Genomic DNA, 15,375 nt, shown 5'->3' on the forward strand with positions numbered 1-15,375 from the left:
TAGGCAGTCTAATACAGTGGTGCCCCGCAAGACGAATGCCTCGCAAGACGAAAAACTCGCTAGACGAAAGGGTGTTTTGGTTTTGCGTTGCTTCGCTAGACGAATTTCCCTATGGGCTTGCTTCGCAAGACGAAAACGTCTTGAGCTTTTTTTTAAAAGCCGCTTGAAGAGGCGCCGTTGCGACGGACCGTGCTTCGCAAGACGAAAAACATCGCAAGACGAAAAGACTCGCGGAACGAATTATTTCCGTCTTGCGAGGCACCACTGTATAGGGATTGGACCTCCCTTGCACTGGATGACGGCTCACATCTGAGCGTCCCATCCCTTCATGTGATGCCATCTTTCCCATGGCTCCACATCCCATTCCCATGGCTAGTTCAAATCTCACTTGCCCATTCCTACTCTTTTAACCACAGTTTATTAAGCTGAATACCTAGTCAAGTCATTGTCATCTGATTGTAGCCAATTCAATCTTGGTCCTACTCAAGAGTGGACCGGCTGAAATTAAGGTCCATTAATTTCACGGAGTCTGCTCAGAGTAGAACTTGGTTGGCTACAACCCAACCTGTAGGCCAGTATATAACAAAATCCCCCAGCCCAACGAATGGTGGCAGATTGTTCGGTACAGCATACAGCAAAATGTTTGACCAAGAAATCACCAGTAGAAACAAGCCAAGCGCTCTCTGTGAACGTTCAAATGACTTCTGAACATTTCCCAGGGTAGATCTTGCATTTGACAACTGGCGAGACTCTACTGAATGCAAAACAGCCAGGCTGCTATCTACAGGGCACCTCCTGCCTTCACACCTGCGGTAGGTCAAATGCTTCTGCTGTCAAAACCCAGCCACTTAATCTCCAAGGCTCTTGCTATCAAGCCGTAACTCAGTAATTCTGCAGAAATCCCCCCCAAATGATTTAGACACTCCAATTTTGGTAGCCAAGAGATTAAATAACTTATTCTTCTTATTTCCCTCTACGCCTCAGGCTCCTGCCTCCCTCTCAATAAAGCATGCTTGTCATTTTGCATCTTATAAGGGTCTGCACTTTGCTTATGGACTTGCTGGGATTTTTTTTTTGTGGGGGGGGGTGAGGTGTCCTCAGTAAGATTGTATACTACCTTGGGGGTGGGGTGGGGACAACAACACTAGGCTCTATAACCTTGGAGTGTTCTGGACAAATGATAAGAAGTATCTTTCTTGGTTAGTGTGTTCTACAGCACAACCTGACACCTGACAAATAGGCAATTCCCAAAGTGAAATTACATCTGTCTACCCAGATCACAGGCTAGGATAGTGAAGGACATTTGCCATTTAAAGCAGCCAGCTCTCTAAGCCATTGCAATTCCAGGCCCGCGTTATTGACAGAAGCAATTCTGTGGCAAGCTGAGGATAGACCCAACTTGCCAAATTGTTTAATCATTTCAACACATCCGTGCTGCCCGCTCAGGCACTTTGACAAAGGACAAAAGAGAAAACCACCCCCTGCTTGTTTAATCAAAAAGTTAATATGTGAATGAACGAGGAGAAGCTTATTGCGGATGCAAAGGATGAAGAGAATACATTCAGCATTGTCTCTGAAACGAGTCTATTGTTTTGGAAAACAAAGGAACAGAATAGGTCTGGCGATCGCGTGCAACTTGCGGCCAACATATAAGCTTATCAGTTTAAATAATGCTTTTGAAACAAACGAGAGGGATGAAGCTAAAGATCGCGTTGGTTATTTTGACCCAACGGGTGGATTTTAGCTCTTGGTCACGTGAAGCACTTCTCTCTGCTCATTCATTCTCCAATAGGATCTCCTCCTTTGTGGCTCCTCCAACTAGCCTAGTCTTCTCCTCTTCTCATCATTCCTCTGGGCTCTGGAACCATTATAACCTTTCCAGCTCCATTCTCCTAGCTATCCTGCATCTACTGGCCAGCTGCCTTCTAAAGTCTGCTCTTCCATGATGCCAGAATTAAACAACCTAGTGCCCTTCAGAGGTCGTAAGACTCCAACGGCCAGCATCGCAGATGGTAAGGGAGTGGTGGTCCTATAACCTAGAGGGCATCAGGTTGGCTATCCCTGCCCAAAGCTCTTGGGTCCATCTACCTCTTGGTCCTTCTGCCTGCCCTGTCCCTGTAAAGCATCAGAGCTGCTCAACCAATGGCAGTGAGAGAAGCTCAGCCAATCATTGCCAGAGACCTCACTACAAGAGGTACATTACACTCAAACCATTGTCCTGGCTTATCAATCATGGGTTTTGTAAATACATTGTAGAAGTGATGCAATTATTGACCAAATGTCTTGGGGGCGGGGAACTGAAGGAGGAGATCACACTCCTATGAGAGAAAATGGATCTTGTCAGCCATGCCAAGGCAAGATAAGCATATTGGAAAGAATTCATTTTTAAAAGCAGGGGTGGCCTTGGTGGAGGGGCTCTGGAGGGGGCAGGTTTGAACAGTTCAAAAGGAACATAAAGCAGGTCAAAAAGCTTAAACTGTCTTTGACATGAATATATTTGAAGCTATTAAGCAGCTGGACAGAATAAATAAATATTTTATTCATTAACACTTGATGGCTTCATTCAGGAAAAAACACAGATTCCCAAGGAGAAGCCTATTCTACAAACAACATCTGCTTTCGTTATTTTTCTTGAGCCATCTGCTAGAGGATCATGAATACTCTAGCCACATTTCAATAGCCACTTATGATCCATTAAGTGTCAGATTGCAACATTCAATGTGTAGACGGCAGCTTATCTCTTCCTTTTCAGTTTATCTTATTATGGCGCCATTTGTTCGTAAAGGCAGACGTGAGGGCAACTTGCCCCCCACCTTTGTAGAAACCAGAGGCAACCCTAGAAGCAAAATAAATCTAAGAATCATAGAATTGTAGAGTTGGAAGGTACCTCGAGTATAATCTCTAGTCCAACTCCCTGCAATGCAGGAACATGCAGACAACTCATATGGGGAATCGAACCCAAGACCTTAGCATTATCAACACCACGCTCTAACCAACACTGGCTATCTGCTGAAACTGCAGGCATCTCCAAACAGGAAAACAGTGGCCAAAAGCGCTGCCTACTGGGCAGAACAGTAGGTCACTCCCCAGATATTATTGGACTACAACATTGACCCCTGATCAATGGCCGTCCTGGATGAAGTTGATGGGCTCTGGAGTCCAGCAACATCTGGAGGGCAGTATCTACCAACCCTGAGGGTCAGAGTGCTATGCTAGGGCCAGATCCACATTCAAATCCTCACTCAGCCATGAAACGCATCAGGCAATTTTGTGACACACACACATTTCCATCTAACCTACCACAGATTGTTTCTGTGATGATAAAAATGGAGGAGTACTAGGTAAACTACCCTGAGCTCCTTGCAGGAAAAGACAACATTTTTTAAAATGTAAGAACACGAATGTTAACAAAACCCACGCTTAAAACAAAATCTGTCAGTTTTTACAAGTGATATCAAATTTGGTTCTTGTAATTAATGTAAGTATCATATCTCTTAAAGATTATGGGCAGTGTTCTGCTAGCGCAAGCACACCTGAATTTTTCCTCTAACTCTCTGGAGCAGATTTAGGGCATGTGCTGAAAGAAAAGGAGGAAGTGAAGTTCTGTTACCCAGCCAAAAGCACTTACACGAGAACAGTTTAGCTGAATATCTTCTTTGCTGCTTTTATAATGGCTCAAGCTTTAAAAATATTTGACAATATATGATCAGTCAACTGGCCAAATCTGTTTTGACCAGTCAAATGCCCAGCCCTAATAATGTAATGCACCAGGAACTTACCAAAGAGTTGAGAAGGATTGGCATTTGTAGCTTTTTCATAATTAGTAAGTCCTTCATAAATAACTTTCCCAACAGCTGCATAGAGACACTCCAGTTCTTCATACTTTGAGGCAACACTTGAAGTACCTACGCCACAGTTAACAATAAACCGAACACAAGATAGATTCATATGTATTTATTTCTGCTGACTTTCATTCAAACAGTGAGCACATGGACACAAATGCTCATACCTGGATTTTACACTGCTACTAGTAAATTCAGCCCGTGGCCTGAAGTTTCCCATCCCTGATGAAGATTGCTGAAGATCAAGCTCCCTCAACCTCAGCCCCCCAGATGTTTTTGGCCTACAACTCCCATGATCCTTAGCTAGCAGGACTAGTGGTCAGGGATGATGGGAATTGTAGTCTCAAAACATCTGGAGGGCCAAGGTTGAGGAAGCCTGCTGAAGACTTCTGGAGAACCTGAAAGCTTGTCCACAGCTTTGTGGCATTTTAGTGGGCGTAATAAAGATATTGCCCTCTTGTGGGACTTGGAATTCTTTGTTAGTGGGTTTCTGCAACAGACTGAGGACTTCTCTTCACATTTCCTACCTGAAATGTAGTGAGTTCACAACCATACATTTCTCCTAGTTGCAATTTTAAGACTCCTTACTTCCTCTTCCCTCTCATCCCCTGTTAGCTAAAGTCTAGCTTTACACCCAATTTCCCTTTCTTGTCTTATTAAAATAGCCATGTTTAACAACTGAAAAACTGCACCTTCAAAGCAGAAAAATGGTAATTGCAAAAGACATTAAATTTATGACATGCATTTCTTGAGCCAAAGTAATAACTGCCACAGGTTATTAAGTTTTTATGCCACTGGATAATGATGTATTTCTCATGATTACTTATTTCAACTTTTTCTTTTAATTGGGGTTGAAAGTGCAAATATTTTTTAAAAAAAACAGTCCATAAAAACCAGCACAAATGAGAGGATCGCATATTTGGAGATGTTTCGCCCTTTTCCCCTGATCACACAAGGTTTTTTTCTAAATAAATAAAGCAGGGAGCAGGGGGCTGCCCCTCCCCAACATACTTGGTTCTGTAGGAAAGTTGCTCATTAAGCGAGAAAGGAGGCTGTGGACAGCTCTTAGAACTTTGGTGTTTCCACATGTCATGCAAGAGGCAATCCCTCGCTGCAGAGGTTTGAAGCTACTCAGAATAGCTGGAGACTGGAGTACGGTAAGGAGGAAGCTGAGAACCTCCAATCCAGTACAGATATTGGCAAAGTTGGCCTGGTTGGGCTGTTCCTGGAATAAGACATCAAAAGACAGATAAAAGATTAGCAGTCTCTACCATACTCACGTACATGCACACAAACCCCACATACAAGAAATCCACAAGAAAGTGACTTCAGGATTTAATGTGAGGGTTTTACTTCTTGCATCAATCATGTCCAAACACTTCAGGGCTGTGCGGCAAAATACACCCTATTCCTGAGCAGAATATGCTCTTTGAACATGGTCAGAATCATATTTAGAATACACACATAGAATGAAGGGGAGTGGGATTGCGCCACGATCTCCATTTCCAACCTCTTTACATTTGTTGGTTGTGGTCACATGGTCTGAGACACTGCAGTCTTCATGCAGGTAGAGAGACACCAAGGTACTGAACACCTGGAGGTCAGAGATGGAGAGCTCACTTTGTGATCCCACTCCCTACACATCCCTTCCAACCGACCAACACGTTTTCTCTATGGTCGATCAAACTCTCTGAAAAGAAGTTTTTTGGTTTTTTTTTAAATTTTTTTAATGATTTTCCAATTTTTTGTGACAAACAAACATATAAACAAAACATACAAAACATGCATTATTTCAAAACTTATTTTCATAGACTTCTTTTCCCGGACTTCCCCATACCTCCCCTTTCTGCATCCCTGTGTCCATTAGTTTTTTAGCAACTTATAACTATTTCTTTCCAACCTCTTTCATTTTAATCCTTTCTTTAATCTAATCTTGTTTCACTGTAGCCCTTTCTTTCTAAAAGCCTCGACCTTCTAACATTCATCAAGTTTATAATAGTCCTTAAGATAAATTTTAAATTTCTTCCATTCTTCTTCCGCAGTCTCTTTTCTTCAAAACTTATTTTCATAGACTTCTTTTCTGAAAAGAAGTTGTCGTTCCTCTGAACCACACAGGAAAACCAAAACTATTGTACGTTAATTTTTTGTCCTTAATATTAAAGAATAATGCACTATTAAGAGTAGGGTTATATTGTTCACTTGATCTTTTTTTAAAAAAAGATTCACTGAAAAGATGTTAGGAAGCAGATTTAAAGCCAAAGCAAAGACTACCCTTTTCTCAATTTACAAACGTATTAGTAACTGCTGATAGAAAGCACCATTTAAAGAGAGCTTCCTGGCTTTTTCCTCCATGTAGGACAGAATGCCTCTACAGGAGTAGCCAGTGTGATGCCTTCCAGAAGTTGTGCTACAACTCCCATCATCCTTGATCATTGGCCATGCTGGATTGGGCTGATGGGAGTTGTAGTACAACAACATCTGGACAGCAGCACATAGGCAACACTTGATTTAAGATGCCAGTTGCAACACTGGCACACTTCTTGCTTCTGCAAATTTACCGGCATACCTGGCTAAAATTCATGACTTTTAAGATTTTTCCAGTAACAGTCTTAATTAAAACATGTAAATAGGTATACTTCTTGGGTAAGAAAGGTTTGTTTTCTTTCCTGCATGTATGCATGCCCTAATTTTTATCTTCACCACCTCCATTTGGACTTCAAGAGATTGTTACGAAAGGAAATAGAATAGTCAGTACCAGGCTCCATTCCCCTTGACGATACTCTTTGAATGGAAGCTGGCCATTTACCACAATTTAGAAAGGAATCAAATAAAAATTTCTCTGGGTCAGTAGCTTAAGAGTGACCTTGTCCATATTTTGTCTGCAACTGCAGTGTGCAGCTGGAATCTCCTATATGAGCCATCTGGAGCTATTTTCTCTGCAACTCCTCTCTGCTTGTGACTTTTCATGGCCTGAACTGTGCAAGCTGATTTGAGAGGCAGGGGAGACCCTCACAGGTAGATGATTTCACTATGCTGGGCAAGTCATCTTAAATAATTTTGCTACAGGTTTGCAAGGGACAAGGATCCCCTAAAATTCCTGGATGCCAGGTTCTCCCCATAATCTCTGAAATTTGTAAATGTGGGGTTTGATCATTGAATGCAGCAAGGCATTAAGACAGTGTTCCTCAAATGGTGGGAGTTGTAATCCTTAATAATAAAAAAGTCCTTAATAAAAGCTGGAGACCCACAGAGCCTAGGGCTAGCCGATCGGAAGGTCGGTGGTTCGAATCCCCGTGACAGGGTGAGCTCCCATTGCTCGGTCCCTGCTCCTGCCAACCTAGCAGTTTGAAAGCACAAAAGTGCAAGTAGATAAATAGGTACTGCTGCGGCAGGAAGGTAAATGGTGTTTCCGTGTGCTGCTCTGGTTTGCCAGAAGCTGCTTAGTCATGCCGGCCACATGACCCGGAAGCTGTACGCCGGCTCCCTCGGCCAATAAAGCGAGATGAGTGCTGCAACCCCAGAGTCATCCTCGACTGGACCTAATGGTCAGGGGTCCCTTTACCTTCTACCTTAAAAAGTAAGTCAAGCCAGCTTCCTCAGGAGCTTGGCTTAGAGAGCTGCCATCAAAGGACAAAGGTAGGTGATTACACAGTCATTACCCTGACAAAACATGAGACTTTCAGCAAAAGACAAGAAAGGGAGAGTGCCAGGTTTACAAGGGGCTATATGTCACCACAGGAGAAAGTGCCTTTAGCAAGAGGCCTTTGAAATGGAAGATGCCAGGGTGATGGGGGAGGGGGATACTGGAAGCAGAACGGGAAGCATTGCTTTTCTGCAAAGGCTTCTGGGAAGAAAATGGAGGAAATGGAACTCAATGTGCACTGGTCGGAAGAGGCTGCACCAAAAGACAGGCCCATGACCAGCTACCACTTTGGACCAAAGCTTGCTGAAGCTATGAGAGAAGCAATGAGATAGACTTTGAGGGTTTAATGAGCCCCCTCCAATGAAGACTTCAGGTATAAATATATGTAAGATAAACCATGTTTCTAAAGACTCCAATATCTGATGTTCCTCTTTCTAAAGCAATGAAGAATTATTATTATTATTATTATTATTGGTAATTATTAATTATTATTTTTTTATTTTATTGATATGCTACCCATCTTACTGGGTTGCCCCAGCCACTCTGGCCAGCTTCCAGATTTTTAAAAAAACACACAATAAAACGTCAAATATTAAAAACATTTCTATGCAGGGCTGCCTTCAGATGTCTTCTAAAAGTTGTATAGTTGTTTATCTGATGGGAGGGCATTCCATAGGGCGGGCGCCACAACACAACCCCTGGTTGAGTGCCAAAACCTCTGGAATCCCTTGCTACCCCTCGGCAGATATTGGGGTGGCCTTTAACACAATAAATAAAGGCTCTACATTCAGAGGACACTCAATTATGTGTGATCTATATATATTCCAATTATTCTATGGAAGCTTACATTCTTACCACATCTGTGAAAAGATCTGCCATAAGGGCTCCACCTTTCCAACTTTTAAATGTATTAAGGAAGACTGTTGCATTAAGCTGGGCTGGTGCTAAGTACCACTGATGGAACAATTTATAGCAATTTTTTTTTTTCCAAACTGAGGGTTTCAGTGATCCTGCTTTGACAGAGTGAAATGATTCGTAATCATTTCTAATCCCTACCTTTACACCAGGGTGTGCTAAGGCACAATTTCCAGAGGACCACTATTTCACAGGTTACGAGCAATTGCTCTTCAGGTCCCCTTCCTGGCTAACTCCGTAATTTGAGCAACTATTAAATCGGCACCTATCCATTTCCCTTAAAAAAGCGGTGGGGGTGGCAATAGTTCAGCGCGTGTTGAAGACATTGCTATGATAACGTGAGATGTAAGAAGTAACCATACTAAATATTCTGCTGCTTTTCTTTCTCCCAGATGAGAAATTATGTCCTCTCCCCCCACACAGGGGTGAAATCTCTTCACCCCTTCACAATATATGAAATGGTACCTCTGATGTGACCTTAAGGAGACTGGCACATTGGTCCCGTTCAATTGGGATTTTATCAGAGGGGCCATTGCTCAGTCAGTTTGCACCCAGGTTCATTCTCTGGTATTTCTAGGCAAAAGAATCAAGTAGCAGGTGATGGAAAAGACCCAAGATCCTGGAGAACAGCTGCCAGTCAGAGCAGAACATACTGGGCTAGATGGAATCATAGAATGGGAAGGGACCCCCCAAGAGTCATCTAATCCAAGCCCTCTGCAATGCACGAGCCTCACTTAAAGCATCCATGGCAGATGGCCATCAAACCTCTGCTTTCAAACTTCTAAGGAAGGAGAGTCCACAACCTCCCAAGGGAGTCCGTTCCACTGTCTAACAGCTCTCACTGTCAGAAAGTTATTTTCCGAATATTTAGTCCATATCGCCTTTCTTGTAGCTTGAAGCCATTGGTTCACGTCCGACCCTCCGGAGCAGGAGAAAACAAGCTTACTCCATCTTCCACGTGACAGCCCTTAAGATATTTGAAGACAGCTATTGCATCTCCTCTCAGTCTCCTCTTTTCCACGCTAAACATACCCAACTCCCACAACTGTTCTTCATAAGGCTTGGTTTCCAGACTTTTGATCATCTTGGTTGCCTATGTTCCTCTGCATATGTTCCAGTCTGTCAATATCCTTCCTAAATTGTGGTGCCCAGAACTAGACACAAGACTCCAGGTGGGGTCTGACCAAGGCAAAACAGAGCGTGACTACTGTTTCCCATTATCTGGACACTATACTCCTGTTGATGAAGCCTAGAATAGCTTTAGCTTTTTCTGCTGCTGCATCATACTGTTGACTCATGTTAAGCTTGTGGTCCACCAAGACCCTAGATCCTTTTCACATGTACTGCTAGTAAGCCAGCTGTCCCTCATCTTGGGGGACAAAGAGCCTAGCCTGGTATAAAACAGCTTCCAATGTTTTTGCTCATCTCCTCATCTTTAAACACAGAATTCAGTGTCAACATTTGTCAACCACAATGGAGCAGGCTGTACAAGCAACCCACACTGGGCAATGTATCATTGAGTCTGAGAGTGAAGAAAATATGTATAGCTGCTGCACATTCACGCTGCATCTTTATGTCCTCTGTGTCCAACAACAGAATGACTGAACCCAGACGTCTTCTATTCAGCAAGCTTGCTGATCATTCTTCAAATCAATTCCATTTGCCTGATACCAAACAGGCCTCCAGTCAAAACGATCTCCCTTCGAGCAGAGGGAAGCAAGGCTCCCTTTTTATTTGGCTCCCAATGTGTGCTGTCTTTGTTGCACGACACAAGAGCTTCTGACAAGTGCTAAAATAATAGATATGCATTCAATTATTCAGAGCGGGGAAGGTAGGCCAAAGATAATTCTTACGGCGCTGTGTAATACTGTTTCATTTGTAAGAAGGAAGACAATGTGCAGAGTAGCTGTTAAGTAATTCAGTTTGATCTTCCCCAGCGCAACTAACATTCGTTACTAAGCACTGAATTTTAATGGGAATGCTCTCCAGTTGACTTATAGAGCAATCAGAGGATGGCATGTAAAAAAGCTGTAGCTTTTCTTCTAAAGTCACCATAGGGGAAACGGTTGAACTCAAAAGCCAGTGTACCAAAAAAATCAGAACAAAAACCTCACAGCCACAGTGGCCTGCAAGAAAAGGTTAACCAGCAGTTCAATTGCTGTAAGACGATGAAGCTGAAAAGTTAAGCATCCATCACAGGACAATGAATCGTAGCTCAAAAAACCACCTCAACTGCAACCTGGAAATGTGAATGCGTCTCCTGCTATGAAAATTACTTTCTTTACAAAAAAAAGTGTCAAACAAACATATCCAAGAAAAGAACTGTGATATAGTTGTTTGTTTGTTTGAGTGACCCAATTTCACTGCTGAACAAACATTTGCAGGTTGTCTTCCAAGCGTCGAGCAACCACCACCATCCCAAAAATAGAAGCGAGGGAAATGGCAACTACCCTCCACTTGATGAGAAGAGTGCAGGGTCTCTCTCGCCTGTGTTCCAACCAGAACTGCTAGTGGTCAAAGTTGATGAGAGTTTAGTCCAGCAACAACTGGAGGACCTCAGGCTCCCCTACCCTGTTAAGAGTGATAGAGTATAACTGAGGAGACCTCAGCCCATAATCCACTCAGTCATGAAGCTCATTTGGTGACCCTGCGTTAGTCATTCTCCTGCTCACGGGCCTCACAAGATTGTTGTGAGAATAATCTTCCACATTACTCTGAGCGATCATTAGAAGAAGAGCGGGACAAAAATGTAATAAAGATATAAAATGCTGTTAAATTATTAGGGAGGAAAACACATGAAAAGTACCAAGGTGAATGCCCCACAGATCCCTTATATCACAAATGACTCCCCAAAAAGTAGGTTTTTAATGCCCGACTACAATTTGTTGAGTAAAGGATGACAGGTGGGAGAGCGAGGCCTCCACTTTTGAACCACTTAGCTTTTACCTAAAATCAGTCCCATGCAGACTGGGAGAGGGGCAGCCAAGTACAGTGGAACCTCAGTTTTCGAATCTGTAATCCATTCCGAAGTCTGTTCGACTTCCGAAATGTTCGAAAACTGAGGGTCAAAGGGCTGTCGGCAAAGGGAATGGAAAAAAATTGAGAAACGCGCCTTGGAAGCCATTCAACTTCCGAGGCGTGTTTGAAAATGGAAGCATTCACTTCCGGGTTTTTGGCGTTCGGCTTCCGAAATGTTCGGCAGCTGAGATGTTTGAAAACCCAGGTTCCACTATACACTTGCTCTGGGCCTTGGAAGGCTAAGTTGGGCAACAGCGGGGGGGGGGGTGCGCCAGTGACTGGCTGTTTGTTTGTCGAGTTTCAACATTATTTTAACAAGACTCCCATCCCGGACCTTGGAAAGTTCTCAATGGGCCTTCCTAAAACGTAGCTAATGAGAGCAAAGTAGAAGAGCTTATTCTCTCTCTGGCTGCTCCTTTTACCTCTCTAGGGAGTCCGACCTTGCATATCAAGGTATCAAGACCCATAGCTGGTACTCTGTGAAAGAGACCATTGTGTCAACGGATTCGTAGCGTTTTCAGGACTCGGGTGTCTATGCAGTCTGAAAATAAACTACGAACTCAACTATAGCCTAATTGCCACATTTTGCAATGCTAGCCGCAGTCAAGAGATATTTATTTTATTCATTAAATAGACATGTATAGTATAAGCTCTATGCTATACACACCAGCTAATGAATAAAATAAATATTCCAGACTGGTGCTTATAACGCAAAATGTGGCAATTAGCATCCAAACACAGCAACGGGTAAGGCTATTGCTCATACCACTGGTATTCATTAGGCAGCTGTTAAGGGTCAATTTGGATGCAGAACATGTTTAATGGAACACATTACTGGTGTGGATAGATGTTTAAAGATAGCAGCTTCCCTCTCCTGCAGCTGTCCACATTTTCAGATTACTTTTGCATGCTTCAGACACACACATCCCACCACAGTCGCATAGCCTAGTTCCCAAACCAATTCTCCCATTTTCCAGCTCTTTTCTACACACATACAAGCAGCAGCAGTGTCAATGTTTTTGTTGTGGTGGTTGTTGTTGTTGCCACAGAGGTGTTTGGCAAGGCTGGCCTCAAGGATACAGAAAAAGAGCCAAGGGAACAAAGCTGCAACAACATCCCTGTAGGAAACACAAGGGCTCCAGGCCACCTTTCTTGACACAGTCACTCGTTCTTTCATAAAATCTATAGCGTCTTGTCTCCTCTCTAGGCAATACTGCTCAACAGCGGCTAACAAAGATCCAACCTATAAAATGCAGTAAATAAATGTGTATCCAATTAAGTCCTACTCAGAGCAGACCTAACAAAATTAAAGGACCTGAGATAGAAATGTTGATTAATTTCAGTGGGCCTACTCCAAGGAGGGATACAACCCCAAAACAACTTTTAAAAGCCAGAATAATCTGAACAGAAGTAAAGCCAAAAGCCAGTTGAAAAAGCAACAATGGCGTTGTACATGTCAGAAAGGAAGAACTTTGAAAGAAATTGAAAGGAAGAAATTGAACCAGAATTTGAAGGTGGTGCCACAGAGAAAGCCGTTTTCTGCATCTCCACCAACCTTAATTCAGAAGACAGATGCATGCCCAAGTGCCTCCCCTTCACAGCAATAGTCCTTAACAGGTAGGCAAATTTACACGGGAGCAAGTGGTCCTTCAAGTAGCCTATACCAGACAAAGTGAATTTCCAAACCAACTGTGAATGCCTAAAGAGGTTCCTTGGGAGGTTGGGCAAGGCTACCTAGAGACTATACCATCAGCTGAGAGCCTCCACACTTGCTGAAAAGTATATGTTGTGCATGTCCCCATTTAGGTTTTTCAGTTACTACAGATAGGCTAACTCTTGCCCAGTCCACGGAGAACTTGCAACCAGCAAGCCTTCACCCCACCTCAGCAACAGACAACAACTGCATGGCAGCGAGATTAATTCAGCCTTGTAAATAAGCCAGAAAGTTACAGGCCTGCGAAGAGGCTAGATTACTGCACTGCCATGTTGGACACAGAAGAGGGGAACCATCTTTTCTGTGTCCAGCATAGAAACCTGGGATACCAGTCACTAAGCAGAGGTAAATAATAATGATTTTATTCTAGGAAGTATGCTAACAGAGGAGGGTCAGAGGTGAAAGAATGACTTTCCTTCCACCAAGCTAGAGGGCACAGAGTGTTGCATCCCACTCGCTCACTCGTACTGTATTTTATTTTCTTATTGCCTAGGAAGTTGTTAAATGCAAGGCTGGGTAAGCAATAAGGACAGATGGTTGGAAAGGGAATACAAGGGTAGTAGAATCTTCTTCCTCTTATTCTCACAGTACTGATGAGGAAAATTCTCCGGGAGCTCAACATTAAAAAAATATATACTTGCGTAAAATACTAACATTTCATCAGTGTTACAATGCAAAAACTAGCATTCATTTCCAATTCTCAGCGGTTGACTTTTTATCCTAATCCTGGTGTCAAGAACAAAGACAAGAGTAATTATTTGAGACTATAAATCAATTCCATTAAGCTGAACATTTACCAAGTCATGACATCAAATTAAATTGGCAATTAAATAGGCTAACATGACATTTCAAGTTCTCTACAGCGAGCACCACACTGTTTACCTCAACACATTCTCAGGATCTTCATATATATATATATTTAAATGAATCAATACATTGGGTGCAACATGACAACTTGTAACACATACAGGGTACTTTATTAAGCATTTAATTATATTGTTTCTTACTGATGCCTCTCAAAGTTGTTTAAGGCTGGAACATTAACTTACCACAGTCATTAGAAGCTTATCAAACCACTGCAGTTTGAGCTCTGATTTCGGCCACATGTCTGGCCGTAAAGCTGTCTTCAGAAGGTTGACACAACGTCGAGAGAGCAGTTCTCCTGGAGAGCCAGCCGTGTTTGAGTTGTCATTTACCTAGAAATTTAACAAGAATAATTACTAAGTAGCAAATACTATTATTGTTGTTGTCAATATTATAACGACAACAACAAGAATTTCTATACCACGCTTCCTCTAAGGATCACAGGGCAATTTACAATATAAAAACACATAAACACAAAAAATACCATGGCAACAAACAAAACAATACCCCCCCCCCCCCAAACACAGAGAGTTTAAAAGGCTGTGCAGAAGTTGCTGGACTATAACTCCCATCATCCCACTGGCCATATTGGTTAGCACTGATGGGCATTGGAATCCAACCACTGCAGGGCCCTAGGCTGCCCATCCCTGCTGTATGGAAAGGGCCAGAAGATGACAAGCTAGATTTGCATGCTGAAGTAGACTCCCCCTGCAGACAAGCCCATTATTTAGCAAATGCAAACAAAAGGGGAATTGCTACTATGAATTATCGATTGTGGATGTGAACAGAGGATGCTTCTCTGAAAGGAGGCCCAGCGAGCTATCATTCCTGCATCTGTGCACTATAGGGGTTGCTCTCCAACTAGAAGAAGGCACAAAATGTATAAAAAGCATTCCAGGGCCCAGAAGAAGAGCAGATTCACCCTCAACGCCTGCTTCAGTGGTGGCCCAAATGACACAGGAGGTGGAAGGATGTGCCTGTTTGGACAGAAGGGGCAAAGTAGGAGAAGACCTACTTTGGAGGTGGAAGGAGATCTCCCAAACCTACTCCATGTTTTGTGAGATATCCTCCGTTTCTAAGCCATGGGATGCTTCTTATGCATTTTGTGTTTTCTCCTGGCCAGGGATCAACCCCTATGATGCATAGAAGCAGAAGAAAATAGCCCCCTGGACCTCCTTTTGGATAAATCATCTCCCACTGGGCAGCCCCCGTGGCACCACCACCAAGAAGTCCTCACTGCACGGTTCAAGATGGCTGGTACCAGAGAAAGCACTCTTTTAATTGCACTGCTCCGGTTACAGTTTAATTACGGATCACAGTATCGGAATAAGAGATTAGCAGAAACAAAGTGAAGATTAGTGTGCTCTTTCTAAGCTTTT

General features: G+C 42.9%; 1 protein-coding gene across 4 annotated transcripts in view; it reads right to left on the minus strand.

The window, feature by feature from the left end:
* Positions 1–15,375, minus strand: part of TRRAP (transformation/transcription domain associated protein) — a 167,768-nt gene that overhangs the window by 82,870 nt on the left and 69,523 nt on the right. For all 4 annotated transcript variants that reach the window (XM_082199559.1, XM_082199558.1, XM_082199556.1 and 1 more), the window contains 3 exons: positions 14,182–14,328; positions 4,854–5,067; positions 3,780–3,905 (listed from right to left, as the gene is read on the minus strand). In XM_082199559.1, the coding sequence (XP_082055685.1) occupies positions 3,780–3,905; positions 4,854–5,067; positions 14,182–14,328 (487 nt within the window). The remainder of the gene's footprint in view (positions 1–3,779; positions 3,906–4,853; positions 5,068–14,181; positions 14,329–15,375) is intronic.

Source organism: Podarcis vaucheri (assembly GCF_965113315.1).
Source record: "Podarcis vaucheri genome assembly, chromosome: 14".
Taxonomy (NCBI): Eukaryota; Metazoa; Chordata; class Lepidosauria; order Squamata; family Lacertidae; genus Podarcis; species Podarcis vaucheri.